The 12,427-nt window shown below is 44.2% G+C and overlaps 1 protein-coding gene across 1 annotated transcript; it reads left to right on the plus strand.

The window, feature by feature from the left end:
* Positions 1-4,810: 4,810 nt before the first annotated feature.
* BAG3 (BCL2-associated athanogene 3) lies at positions 4,811-11,590 on the plus strand. The gene is made up of 5 exons (XM_010190281.1): positions 4,811-4,837; positions 5,535-5,915; positions 8,023-8,317; positions 8,352-8,446; positions 10,285-11,590. The coding sequence occupies exons 1-5, from the start codon at positions 4,811-4,813 to the stop codon at positions 11,047-11,049; spliced, it is 1,563 nt and encodes a 520-aa protein (XP_010188583.1). The 3' UTR covers positions 11,050-11,590.
* The last annotated feature ends 837 nt before the right edge of the window (positions 11,591-12,427 follow it).

A 12,427-nucleotide genomic window follows, 5' to 3' on the forward strand; every position in this document is an offset into this window, starting at 1 on the left:
TTGGCGGATAAATGGGTTACGTGATGCGAGCAACACAGAGTTGTAATGAGACAGCTCATGCGACGAAGCTTATTCATGGTTCCCTTCGGTCACTCGCTAATGATATCGTGCCTAAATGCCGATGTGCTCAGTGTATATATTTAAGTGCAAATAGTGAGTGGAAGGGTGAGAATGTAAAACTCTTCAGTGGCTGCAGCACAGCAGGAGGAGGTTGGGGGTCAGCGCTGAGAGCAAATCCCACTTCACCTTCTCACCAGTAGAGTTCTCTGGGAAGTGTTAATGAAACCTTATGGTAGTGTTGTATTAAAACGCTTAAACTCAAAGCACTGTTGAGAAACTTTTTAGAAATACTTGGATATGCTGATTTCTATCGGTAGCAAAGCTGCTGTAGCAGTTTTGATACAGTTTGTGCAATAGAGAAGGCAAAAAAACCCAGGTCAGGCCAAAAGTGAAATACAAGGGATTATGAAATCCAGTTCTAATGGTGAAAGTTTTGCTTTTCCATTAATATATTATTTTAATTTTTTTTAATAAATAGAATTGGTACATCATGCTTAGATTTGAATATTAGGTACTACTCTTCTTTTTGTTGTTATTCATGGCACTTTCTGATAAAAAATAGATGTGAGTGTATGTGCAAAGAACTTTTTTGTATTTCGGTCACTCAGTTACGTTGTTGCATTCTGTTGTAAAAGAACAGAATCATTCCCTTCTTCCTAAATATATATAGGATCCAGGCTTAAAGTCATGGGAAGTTTGCTCTCAAGATTATATCAGATATTGGTATTTTCTCAGTCATTTGAGCAACCGAATTACTTTTAATTGCATGATACACTTTACAGCAGTAGCTTAAAAGTTCAGAACCATACTGAATTTGCAGTAGACCTTCAGTTTGCATACAGAGAGACAGATTTCGTCTCTCAGTAATGCTTGTAAAATTTGTCTTCCTTTGCTACATAGTATTTACAAACAAGTATAATTTTAACATTGGCACTGCTGCTCTGCAAGGGCTACAAAGGTGCTACATGTGTGTCGAGTACATGCTTTGGAGAACTGAATTTACTACAAATAATATCAGTACAGGTCAAGAAATAATGCAAGAGTGTGATGGCAGCAAGACTTGCTTTTTAACTTATTTTTCACTAGAGCATTTCAATACTAAGAAATGAAAAGTAAGAGGAATGAAAAGCATTATGCAAGCACTCTCAAAAAGAAGATTCCAAGTTTGAGATAACTATTTGAGTAGTCTTGTGTGCATACAAAATACTTTAACAGAAGGAAATTAGTCGGTCCAGCCATCTGGATGACGTCGGTGGCAGTTTGCTAGCATCAGCAGTGACTGAATTTGCAGGTTTCTGTGTTTCAGCCTGGGGGACACTGGAGCAGTCACTGGAGTTATGCCATTATCCACTCTGGATGGGTAGCACAGCTGTACTGGGAATTTTGTTGCAAGGTTGTGTTTCTCTCTTGCTGTCATTTTTTTAATTCCAGCGGCACACGGTGTCAAAACTCATTTAAAATCTGAGCAAGTTGGAGGATTTTACTGTCGCTTCTGACCATGCCCTTCCCATGGGAAGCCAAGAGTAGGATGTGGGGGCATGAAGTGTTTTTTCCAGTTGCACAACTTGTGCTGGCTGCACCTTTATTTATCGTGGTGATGGCCTCACAACAGAAACGCATGCCCTCGGCCAGAGAGGTGGAAGTGCTGTCATTCCTCCCGAGCACATCTCCCGGCACGGCTGGGCTGTCCCTGTCGCAGCTTACTCGAAACACAGCGATGCTTTTTTCTCTCATTTTGCCGGCAATGACGACTCCTTTACTCTGGCTCTGCACCTCCTGAAGTGGTGGGTTGGGTCTGAGTGTTGTTTCAGGCTACCCAAAGTGTAAGCCAGGACTATTAAAATTTCTGCGCTGCATTTTTGTGCTCCTTCCTTTTTGAGCATTTTGCCTTTTAAATGTAAAGGAGGTGTGTGATTGCAGCCAGGATTCCTGCAGTGCTGGTTGTCAGTCCTGCTGCTTACTGGGAAAACAAAGCAATATTCTGTTGCATACGATTATTCTCCATTTTATTGTCAAAGAACTTCTTGTTTCCTTGGATGAGGGCAGAAAAACTTCGGATTTTTTAGTGCAGGAATTGAGTTGGGTTCCTGTTTTCTATACTTAAACTTGGAAGGGCAAGGGATTAAGGCTTGTCATTTATTTAATGGTCATATCTCTTTGTGCAGATTAGTGTTCAATGTGAGTTCTGGGCTTTTTCAGGTAACATGTTAATATAACAAGCAAGAACTGTATTGGGTAGAAGGCAAATTTAAAAAAAAGGCATTTTTGGTCTCCTGGTTGGCTATCCTGCAAAATTTAAGAATTAAAGCAGAGGGAATCCATGAATCCCTTCTCCATAGCATTAGGATGAGAGTTTTTCAGACTCTTCCATTCCTCCCCCCTTGCTGCAGTGTCCCCAGACACACCTGAGTTTCTCCTGAAGTTTCCCAAACCTGTTTGTCCAGGCTGGAAGTGCAGGAAGGCTTCCTTGCACAGAGGTGAGAGTGCTTTGGCCAAAAGCCTGACTGGGGGTACTGGGAGCCATGTGCACTCGTGGTTGTGCTGGATTCTCACTAAAAATGAACCCAAACTGCTAGCAGCCATCTACTGCACCCAAGGCATCTTTAGTCTTCAGTCATGGTGCTGTGGTGGTGTTCCTCAGTGCAGGTGTTTCAAAGTACAGGGATTGTGCGTGTTCATGGACATAGGAACCTGGGGAGAAAGGGGAGAGGAAAGAAGAAGGAATGCTGGGGATGTAAACCAAATAAAACATGAAGTGTTGAAGAGAACAGTGTGGACCAGGAAGAGCAGTTGTGGTGAGAGCAGCTTTCCCAAATCTGACCTCTCTGCCTCAGGGCTGCTGATGGTGGAAAAATAAGGGATGCTGCATTTGTTCCTTTCCTGAGGACTGCTCCAATGTTACTGCGCTGTTAAGACACATACAGAAATTCCTCTGTGGTTTGCAGATCTGACTACAGGGGAAAAAAACATAGAGCAAAGGTCCAACTCAAAATACAAACTCCACAGGAGCAGCACAGGTTGTCTGATGCTGTAAGCATCAATGACAAATTATGAGAGTGTAGTTTAGGCTGTGGCTCTTAAAGAGGGGTCAGTGTTTTCATTTAAAAAAAAGAAAAACTTGCCAAAAGTTTAACTTCAGATGTAAACTGAATGGTGTGAAAAAGCAGTCCAACCTGTTTTTTCTTTGTTTTTTTGGGCTGCTGCTTTTGTATTTCTTAGCAGGGTTTAGGTTGCAGAGTCAGATTTCTCAGGTTGCTAGGATGGTTCAAAAAAAGGGCAGCCTCAAGGGTCTGAAAGTGAAGACAAGGGAGGGGAAGCCCACGGTCACACTCTTAGGGGGTTCATGGCAGGGCGGGCAGTGGGACACTGTCCATGTTGAAGCCTTGGCAAGGGTTTATCATTGTGGATTATTCCAGAAGATTGAAGGGCTTATCCTGAAGTGGAGCAGCTCAATGCCAAGAGAGTGGAGCTGGCACCTAATGCCCGAGGGCAGATTTGTTGCACACCAAGGAGTGGAGCACCTGTGGCCGAGAGCCTTCTCATGACAGGGCATCTGCAGATGCTGCTGGCCCACCCAGCTCCTAAACCCTTCCCAGCACCAACCCCTCGTGCAGGGACTCTGACAAGGCTGGAAGTGAGTGAATCTCCTTTTTATAGCCGTGGGAGCCGTGCCTGTAGGTGGGGTGGCTGCGACTGCTCGAGTTACACCCGCAGCCTGCTCCCTCCATCAGGGACACGGCACAGGGGCACTGCACGGAGCAGCTGGGGCGTGCTGGGCGCAGAATGCGTGGAGTCAGCGCGGAGCAGCAAGGTGCTTCTTCCGAGTGTCGAATCATCACTTTCCCTCCCCGCTCGGCAGCCTGCGTGGCTCCACTCGCCCATCAGACGTTTGGCTCCAACGCGGCCTTTGCATTGTTCCGAGCTGAGCGCACCTCAGATTTATTTTCCGGCAAATGCCGTTTGCTGGCGTAACTGCACGTCCTTCCAGATCCTGGCAGAGATGGCTGCTGGGAGTGCTGTAGATTCGGGGTTATGCTGGTAGAAGGTGAACTGGCAAATGCTTGTTGCTACTTGGGGTCCTGACGCCCTGAGACAGCCTGTGTTGAGCAGAGGAATGTGGTTTCCTGGTAGGGTGAATTTTAAATGACTTAAAATGACTCATCGGTTGGTGGTGGATCCTGGTGCAGACCTTGGCATGAGATCATCCTTGTTCTGCAACCGTAAAAGCCAACTTCAAATTACTTCTCTGTGCAAACTTTCTCGGCCTGGCTCTCCTCTGTGCCTCCTTCAGAATTTTTCCTTTGTTTATGACGGGTTTTTTAATGAGTGAAAGGGAGTGCAACATCGGGGCCTCTGACTTTGAACTTGTTCCTTTCAGTACTTGTTATCTTTATTAGCTTACCTAAAGAAAAGCCATTATTCTCTGCAGTTTCATTGCTCACAGGAATTCTCAGAAATTACTTTTTAATGGGATACTGTAATCTAGGAAGAACATTCGAAAATCTGGTTAGTAGAACATTTAATGAATTAGTAGATTAATGTGCACCCGAGTGACGTGAAATATTTTTGCAGCTTAAACACCTCTTTAAAAATAGGGTTTCCAACACTTGCACCATATGTCCCCTTATTAAATTCTCCTCTTACTGAATAATGACATTACCCTCTGAATGACAGAGGTGCTTGTTACATGATCTGACTTAGAGATACATCTGGAACTTGGCCCTCGCAGGGCCTCAAAATAGAATGACCGATGCAGGAAGAACTTACTAGAGGACTTGTGAGGGCTCTTGGTACAAACCACTTCCACCCCTGCCAGAGCTTTGACATTGTCCTGTGAGTGTACGCAGGCAACGCAGGGATTTATTTAGCCTTGCTTTTCAGCATTTTCCTCTTCGTTACGCTACCCTGTCTTCTTCTCCGTCAATATTCACTGAACCAGATCCTCCCCTGGCTGAAAGCAAATACGTTCTTCAGTATGCAGCGTTAGGAACTCTTCAGATAGCCAGGGGAAGAACAATACCAACATTGCGCTTCAACAATACCAACATTAGGCTTCCCTGCAAGTATCTTCTCAAATGTTATCTGTAACACCGAGTGGGCTCTGAGAGGTGCTAAGGAAATGCCTCTGGTACCATGGGCACTTGTTTGAATTGGAGGAGCTCCATCTGAAGGGGGTGGGCTGGTGGCTAAATGCAAGCAATGCTTGCTAAATAAGAAATCCTCTTGTAATTTGTTTTTTTAAAGCATAAGTTTGAACCTCATACATAAGCAGATTGTTTAGCTTCCTCTTTTCCCTTGCCTGTAGGTCTGGAGCATTAGCACCTGCTCTTTGCTGCCCTGCATGGACCCAAGAGGGTCTAAACTCATACACAAGCTGATCCTGCTTTTAGGACAGACCTTTAGGACAGCTTTTTCTTAGTGTTTGGATTGAGCCGAGCTACCAAAAAGTGCTATGTGATGTTTTTAACTTCCAGGAAGGCCAGTCGTCAGCAAATGGTCCATCTCGCGATAGCCCCAAGCAGCCGCCAGCAAGAGAAGGAACCATGGGATACCCCAAGCTCCGGGCTGGCTATATCCCTATTCCCGTCATCCACGAGGGCATCGATGGCAGACAGCAGCATCCGTGCTTTTCTGCTCCGCAGCGATTCAAGACAGAAGCTGTGCCTACCACGGTGCAGGCACAGCCACCTCTGAGAGGGGCCTACGCCAGCCCCGAGTCCCCTCCAAGGGGACCAGCAGAGGCTTCTCAGGCTGATAAACAATGTGGACAGACAACAGCAGCTGCAGCAGCCCCAGCGCCGGCCGCACATGGACCCGAGGTAACTCGTCAGTGTGGCTGGGGTGTGTTTGCATTGGTCTTTGCAGCGTTTATGACCTGAATGTCACACGGGTAGTTTATCCTTCAGAAAGCCAGCCTTACCACAGGATTACATTTTCCCAATACTTCCAGAGTATTGAAATGCAAAAGGGCAAAGTCACGGGAGCATAAATATGTAGGGGTTTTCTAGCATCGCTCACTTTCATGCTGGAATGATTCTGCAGAAATACACTCGTGTAAATGGCTTCTGCGAAAAGGGACCCTCTGAGCTGTGCAGGTGCTGTGGAAGGGGAGGATTATTTCAGGGTTTATACTGGTTCCCTCACAAGTGGAGGGTACAAGCCAGTTTCTGTACTCTGCACCACGAGTCAGAAACTGAAGTGAACAAAGGGGGAGCGAGGAAAAAAGTGGCCAGTTAGCTAAAGGCCAAGGCCATTTTAGAAGTTGTAGTGCTGTGACCTTTGCTTTCCAGTTTAATAGTTGTATTAAGTGTATAGATTTACATATATACAGCTTTAAAAGTGAATTGTAAAGTAGTTCTGTCATTCAGTGACATGGTAAAATATTTTCAAACTATGAATGTCTTTTAAAACCAAACAGTAGTCACCCTGCTTGCTTTACATTTCAGAAAGTAGGATTTTGGTTTGCCTGTTCTCTAGAGAATCAGCGGAATTGGTATTCTTGTAATACATGGAAGTATCAACCTCATTTTTAATCAAAGTAAGATGAGCAGGAAATTCAGCCTTCACCAAGCTGAAAATGTCATCAGGTCTGTAATTCAGCAGTGGTGGCTTTTTCTCTGAAACCTGTTTGGAGTCTGAAGAACGTAATTAAAATGCTGTCAGCCGGTTTCTCAGCTGTCTTGACTAACAATGCCTTGTCCGTGCAGTACCAGGACAAGAGGCTTGGCTTTTCCTTCTCCCAGCACTCTGCAGCTTTGTCTTGCATGCAGAGTGACTTCAGGAGCACGTGTCTTCTGTGCCTCTTACCAAAGTCCTCTGAGATAGCTTCTGAGGACGCAGAACTTGGCGTTACGAACTTCAGCAACTGACCAGAGCCTGTGATGGTGCCTTTAATCCCCATGTCGACAAAGGCCACCAGTAGTGGCAGTGATGGGTACCATAACGCAAACCACCATCTATTTATTTATTTAACGTTGCTGTTCGATGGGAAGCTGAGCTCAACAGTTCACCAGCACCAAAAGAAGGGTCTTGTTCCCCTTCTCCTGCCTTGCCTGCCCTTCTGTGGCCTCTGGATGTGTAGTCTTGCTCCAGCCTGACCTGGCCTTTCATTGAGCTGTGTAACAAATGCATCAGGAAATAACTTTTTCCGCTGTTACTTAGTGAGTGAAACTGGTCAGAGAACAGCCTGGCAGCTGCTGGAGTTGGTGCAAAGTGGGTGAGGTGATGGATTGGCATAGCAGGAGGAGGGAGAGAGCTGTGAGCAAATCGACTGCCTTTCCCCAAACTGCAGCCCCACAACCTGGAACACGCTGGGAATGGGATTTGGCGGCACGTTCGGTGCTCAGTCCTGCTAACAGCATGTCCAAGCTAGTGCAGCTTTTGCTGCCAGTGCTGAGAGGATAAGGTGTTGGAAGGTTTTGAGGCAAAAAGAGGGCATTAGCCATATGTGCATTGCTTAGCCTGCTACCGGATGACATGGTTTTTAAAAAACAAACCCACAAACAAAACCCCTCAAAAAAACACAAACTGAAAAACCACACGAAAACAAACCAAATCTACTGGTATGACTGAGATCAGAAGTCTGAATGTTGTGTGCCTCTATTAGGGTTTTGTTTTTGTCTCCAGCATATAATTTGTTTGCTTAACTTTAGTTTGCCTCAAATTTAACAGGTTTAGACAGGAACAGCCATGCAAAAGCAGCAAACATTCTGACTGAGCATCCACTCCCTGCTTATTTGAGGGCTGGGAATGCTGTAGCTCAGGTTTCTACTTGTTATAATGATGCTCTCTCACAACTTCTGTGGTTTGTCTAGTGAGGCCCTTGCCCAAAAAAAACAAGGAAGTGGATCCTTTGCATGCCGGAAACACGAGTTCAGTTTCTGTGACCATCTCCTCCTCTTTTCTTTGGAAATGAAAAGTACTGTGGTTAAAATCTAACAGTGCATTTTGTTTTCATGGCAGCCTCAATCTTCTGGAGCTTCTGATTCTCCAACGGTTTCCCCTCAGTCCTCTGGCAGACCCAATGCAGGAAGCCACCAGCTTCCTCGTGGTTATATTCCAATTCCTGTGATCCACGAAAATATCCAACGGCAACCAACGCAAGTCTACCATCAGGCGCAGAAGACGCACTACCCTGCCCAGCAGAGCGAGTACCAGGCCCACCAGCCAGTGTTTCACAAAATTCAACCAGATGAGAGGGAGCCTAAGCCGGCGCGAGCGCAGTCTCCATTCCGAGTGTCTCAGAGAGGCTCCCCCCGCCGCGAAAGATTCCCGGCCCCAGCAACCGAGAGTCTGGTCGAGCCGCGAAAGTTCACCGGCCAGAGTTACCACCCAGATACAAACCCCAGCCTCCATCAGAGTGCAGACGGTTGTAGACAGACCCCAGGTACGGAGAACAGGATGGGAATTACCTGCCAGGAGTCTTGTTCAGTGTGGCTAAAGCTGAAAAATCAGCTTGTACTAACATGTATATGAAAGCAAGCAAAGCAGCATCCATTTCTGCATTTAAACAAATGGGGAGATACTGAGACAGTATTTAGCAGCAAGCTGCCTTCACATCTATCAGGATTGTAGAGTCTTTAGATCACTGAAACATGATTTAGTACATGGCTCGATTTTCCTCTCATCAGAGTATAATTTGGTGTAATTACACTGAGGTCACTGATGTTGCATTATGTTTGTGAGAAGAAAATCAGGTCCGTGGGACTCCTGACATCTATGTAAATACTGTAAATACTCACTGATGTCTCAGAACCATTTAAGGTAGCATCAGATGCACAAAGTAATTTTAGTTATGAAGAAAGGATCAGCAAAATTGAGTCTTGGAGCTCTTTATTCCTCCTACGTGAAGCGCGCTCTTGCTCACAGAACATGTTGCTCATTGAACGTTTTCTCCATGTTAAAATTCCTTCTAAAACTACAGTTAAACACTACTGGGAATTTGACAACTGTGAGTGTGTGGAAGGGGGTATGTATAAAAACAAGCCCTGATTTCCTCTCTGGGGACATTTTGGATTGAAAGTTACAGGAGCAGAATTAGGGTAATATTTTTGAAAACCCACGTGCTAGGACAAAACAATGAAGACTTGAGATTCAATGGCATGTTTTAAGTTATAATGCTAATTTATTTTTATGGATGAGAATTTGAGCTCCCTAATAAGATTCTGTTTAATGGGTAAAGCAATAGCAGATTGTGCAGGCCGTTATTATTTGGTTTAAATATAAATGTAGGTAGGAAGAAGCTCTTACTGTGAGGGTGGTGAGGCCCTGGCCCAGGTTGCCCAGAGAAGCTGTGGGTGCCCCCTCCCTGGCAGTGCCCAAGGCCAGGTTGGACGGGGCTTGGAGCAGCCTGGGCTGGTGGAGGTGTCCCTGCCCATGGGGGGTTGGACTGGGGGGGTTTAAGGTCCCTTCCAACCCAAACAGTTCCATGATTTTACTTCAGCATTGTAAATCCATGAGAGCTGGATCTAATACCTTATCAAAACCATTGTATGTGTGCACAAGTAAGTGAAGGGGGTGGCAGGGGAAGGAAAATACAGATCTGACAAATTCCAGTTTTCTGCTAAGATTTTAAAGCTAATCTCAATTTCAAGCGATTTCTGATTTGATGACTGCTAGATCTGTAGTAATCCCAGGGATTGTCTCTAATAGCTACAGTGTAATAAGATTGACACAGTAACCTCTGCATGTAAATACTCTAAAGATAAAATCAGTAAAAATAAGCTCTAGTGGGGGGAAAAGAATGTTATGGTAACAGGAACAGGATGACAGTAGCCCAAAATACTAAAACTCAGCAAAGTGGTTGGCTTTTCAAGAAACACCAGCTCTAAGTTAGTGGCAGACTGAGGATGAAATGTTCACCATGCTGAGGCCAGCTGCAGCAAATCTCACTGGCTGAAGTCAGGTGAGGGTTTTGCTCTAAGGTACTATCTTAGAAAACTGCTTGTACAGCTGATATTAGTGAGCATGGGCAGGATTCGGTAGGTTGAAGTTTAATGTCTTTGAGACATGGTGCTTGTAATCTGTAGTAACTTGAAAACAGTAACTGAACTCTTCAGCACTTTGCTTTTATTTAAAAAGGGCAGAATTCAGCAATGCACAGGAAAGATTACTCACCTGATGTGCAAAAATGGATGCATTGAATGTTAGGTGACTTGTTCTTTAAAAAAAAAAATAAGGAGCGTTGTTCATTGTATCTCAACACAAATTTGCCTTGCTCACCAGGTTTCTCAGCAACAAGTCCCACCTCAAGAACCACCAAGACCACCCCCACCGCCTGAAATCAAACCTGAAAACAAGGCAGTCCCAGCACCTGAACCTGAGGCGCCGTCACCAGTTCAGGTCACCCAGCAAGAACCCGATCCTAAACGACCACCCCAGAAGCCTCCAGCCATGGCAGAGAAAGCTGAGAAAAAGGTTTCCTGCCCACCTAAGATGCCCCCTCCACAGGAGAGGCCTCCTCCTGAAGAAACGGCAACACTGAAGACGATGGAAACAGGAGAACCTCCAAAGCATCCTGGTGTTTTGAAAGTGGAGGCAATTCTGGAGAATGTACAAATGCTTGAGCAGGCAGTCGACTCCTTTGAAGGCAAGAAAACTGACAAAAAATACTTGATGATTGAAGAATATTTGACCAAAGAGTTGCTAGCCCTAGACTCAGTGGACCCTGAGGGTCGTGCGGATGTGCGCCAGGCCAGGAGGGATGGTGTAAGGAAGGTCCAGAACATTTTGGAAAGACTTGAACAGAAAGCAGAAGATGTCCCAGAGCCAGTTCAAGTCGATGGACTTCAGCCAAATTTGCCAGAGCCTAAGCCACCACAGGAAATCATGGAGATTGAACCTGTGGTAGTCAAGAGCAAGGGAGATGCCAATAATAAAGATGCTAAGGAGGAAACCAAAATGGAAAGACATCAGCCTGAAACTAAGGAAGAAGTGTTTACCAATCTCGCCACCACGACAAACACATCTAATAATCCAACTGCACCATAGCCCCGTGCTGAAATTAAAATGTCTCAGACTGTATAACTTAAAGTGTGTTTAAGTGAATTTTAAGTTGCATGCATTTCCAGAGCTCTTTTCAACTGGTTTTTAATCAACATAGCAGCTTGGGACACAGTAAACACTTCGTGGGGGAAGGAGGGAGTTAGAAAGAAAATAATGCATTTATCCTTTATTCTTACACTATGTAAAAGACATGTTTCAAAAATAAACCCTGTACCTTAATCACTTTTAGATCAGTTGAATGGAAAAATTAAATAAACTACTTCAGGGTTAATATTGATGCGTGTTGTTTAGGGTGTATTCTTTTGCAGGTGATTTTTGTAAAATCAGTGGCCTGCATTGTCAGAATACCGGTCCTTCTTTAAGTGTAGCCACTCTTAACAGTAATGTTTTTATTTTTAATGTTCACAGTTGGGCACTTTAAGTAATGACGGATAGAAAGTGTGTAAGAAACTGTAGGGATATTTATATGTGTGCAGGACTTTGATGCTATATTTTAAGAGGGAAATAAAATAATATAGAAGCCTAATTTAAGTCTTGTGATTTTATAAGCTGGAAATGTAAGGGCAGTAATGGGTTTCAAATACAGTCTTCTAAACATAGAGAGTTCTTTTAGTATGCCATTGTCGTTGAAGTCTGACAGCTGCTTTCTCTTCAGGATCCAAATATGCCTTTTTCCATTCACTTGCTCCCTTTTAATGCTGGCTCTATCACATACGTAGGTTTGAGGAAAGAATTTGGTTTGGCATTTCCTCTTTTTTTTTTTTTCCTCCCTCTGTCCTGGGAGTCCCCATTTAACAGAAATAACATGAAGAAATCCCTATAAATAAATTAACATTTATGGCATTGTCATTGGCCTTTTATTAACAACTGCTTCTGAATTTCTAGCCCTACACACTTTGTATTCATAGGCCAATATGATTAAGACGTAGTGCTTTCATTTTTTGAACAGTTTAAGCAATACTTTACGGCTGCTCTAAGTGATCAGCAACTCACACTTAGGGAAGGGATGCAGCTGAAGTATGTTTTATATCCATGTGAAATGAAAGCAGCAGAATCAGACCAGCGCAGAACCAAGTGTAAGGGAGGAAGGAGTCCTACCCAAAACTCCAGAAGTTAGGTTTGTAAATTTTGACTTGCATTTGTGAAATGAACAGATGTTTTTTTTTACCTGATAGCACATGTTTACAGGAAAACTGTAAGGAAAACTTTAATATAGCTGCTCAAGGCAATTGATTACTTACTGAATTACACTCTGAATCATGACATTAGATGGGAACATAGGTTTAAACCCATCGGGACCTGTTTTTAAGAGGCAGGTTGAGAGTGGTCATCTAGAACTGTCACTTTATTTTAAAATAACAAT

Source organism: Mesitornis unicolor, unplaced genomic scaffold (assembly GCF_000695765.1).
Source record: "Mesitornis unicolor isolate BGI_N332 unplaced genomic scaffold, ASM69576v1 scaffold19960, whole genome shotgun sequence".
Taxonomy (NCBI): domain Eukaryota; kingdom Metazoa; phylum Chordata; class Aves; order Mesitornithiformes; family Mesitornithidae; genus Mesitornis; species Mesitornis unicolor.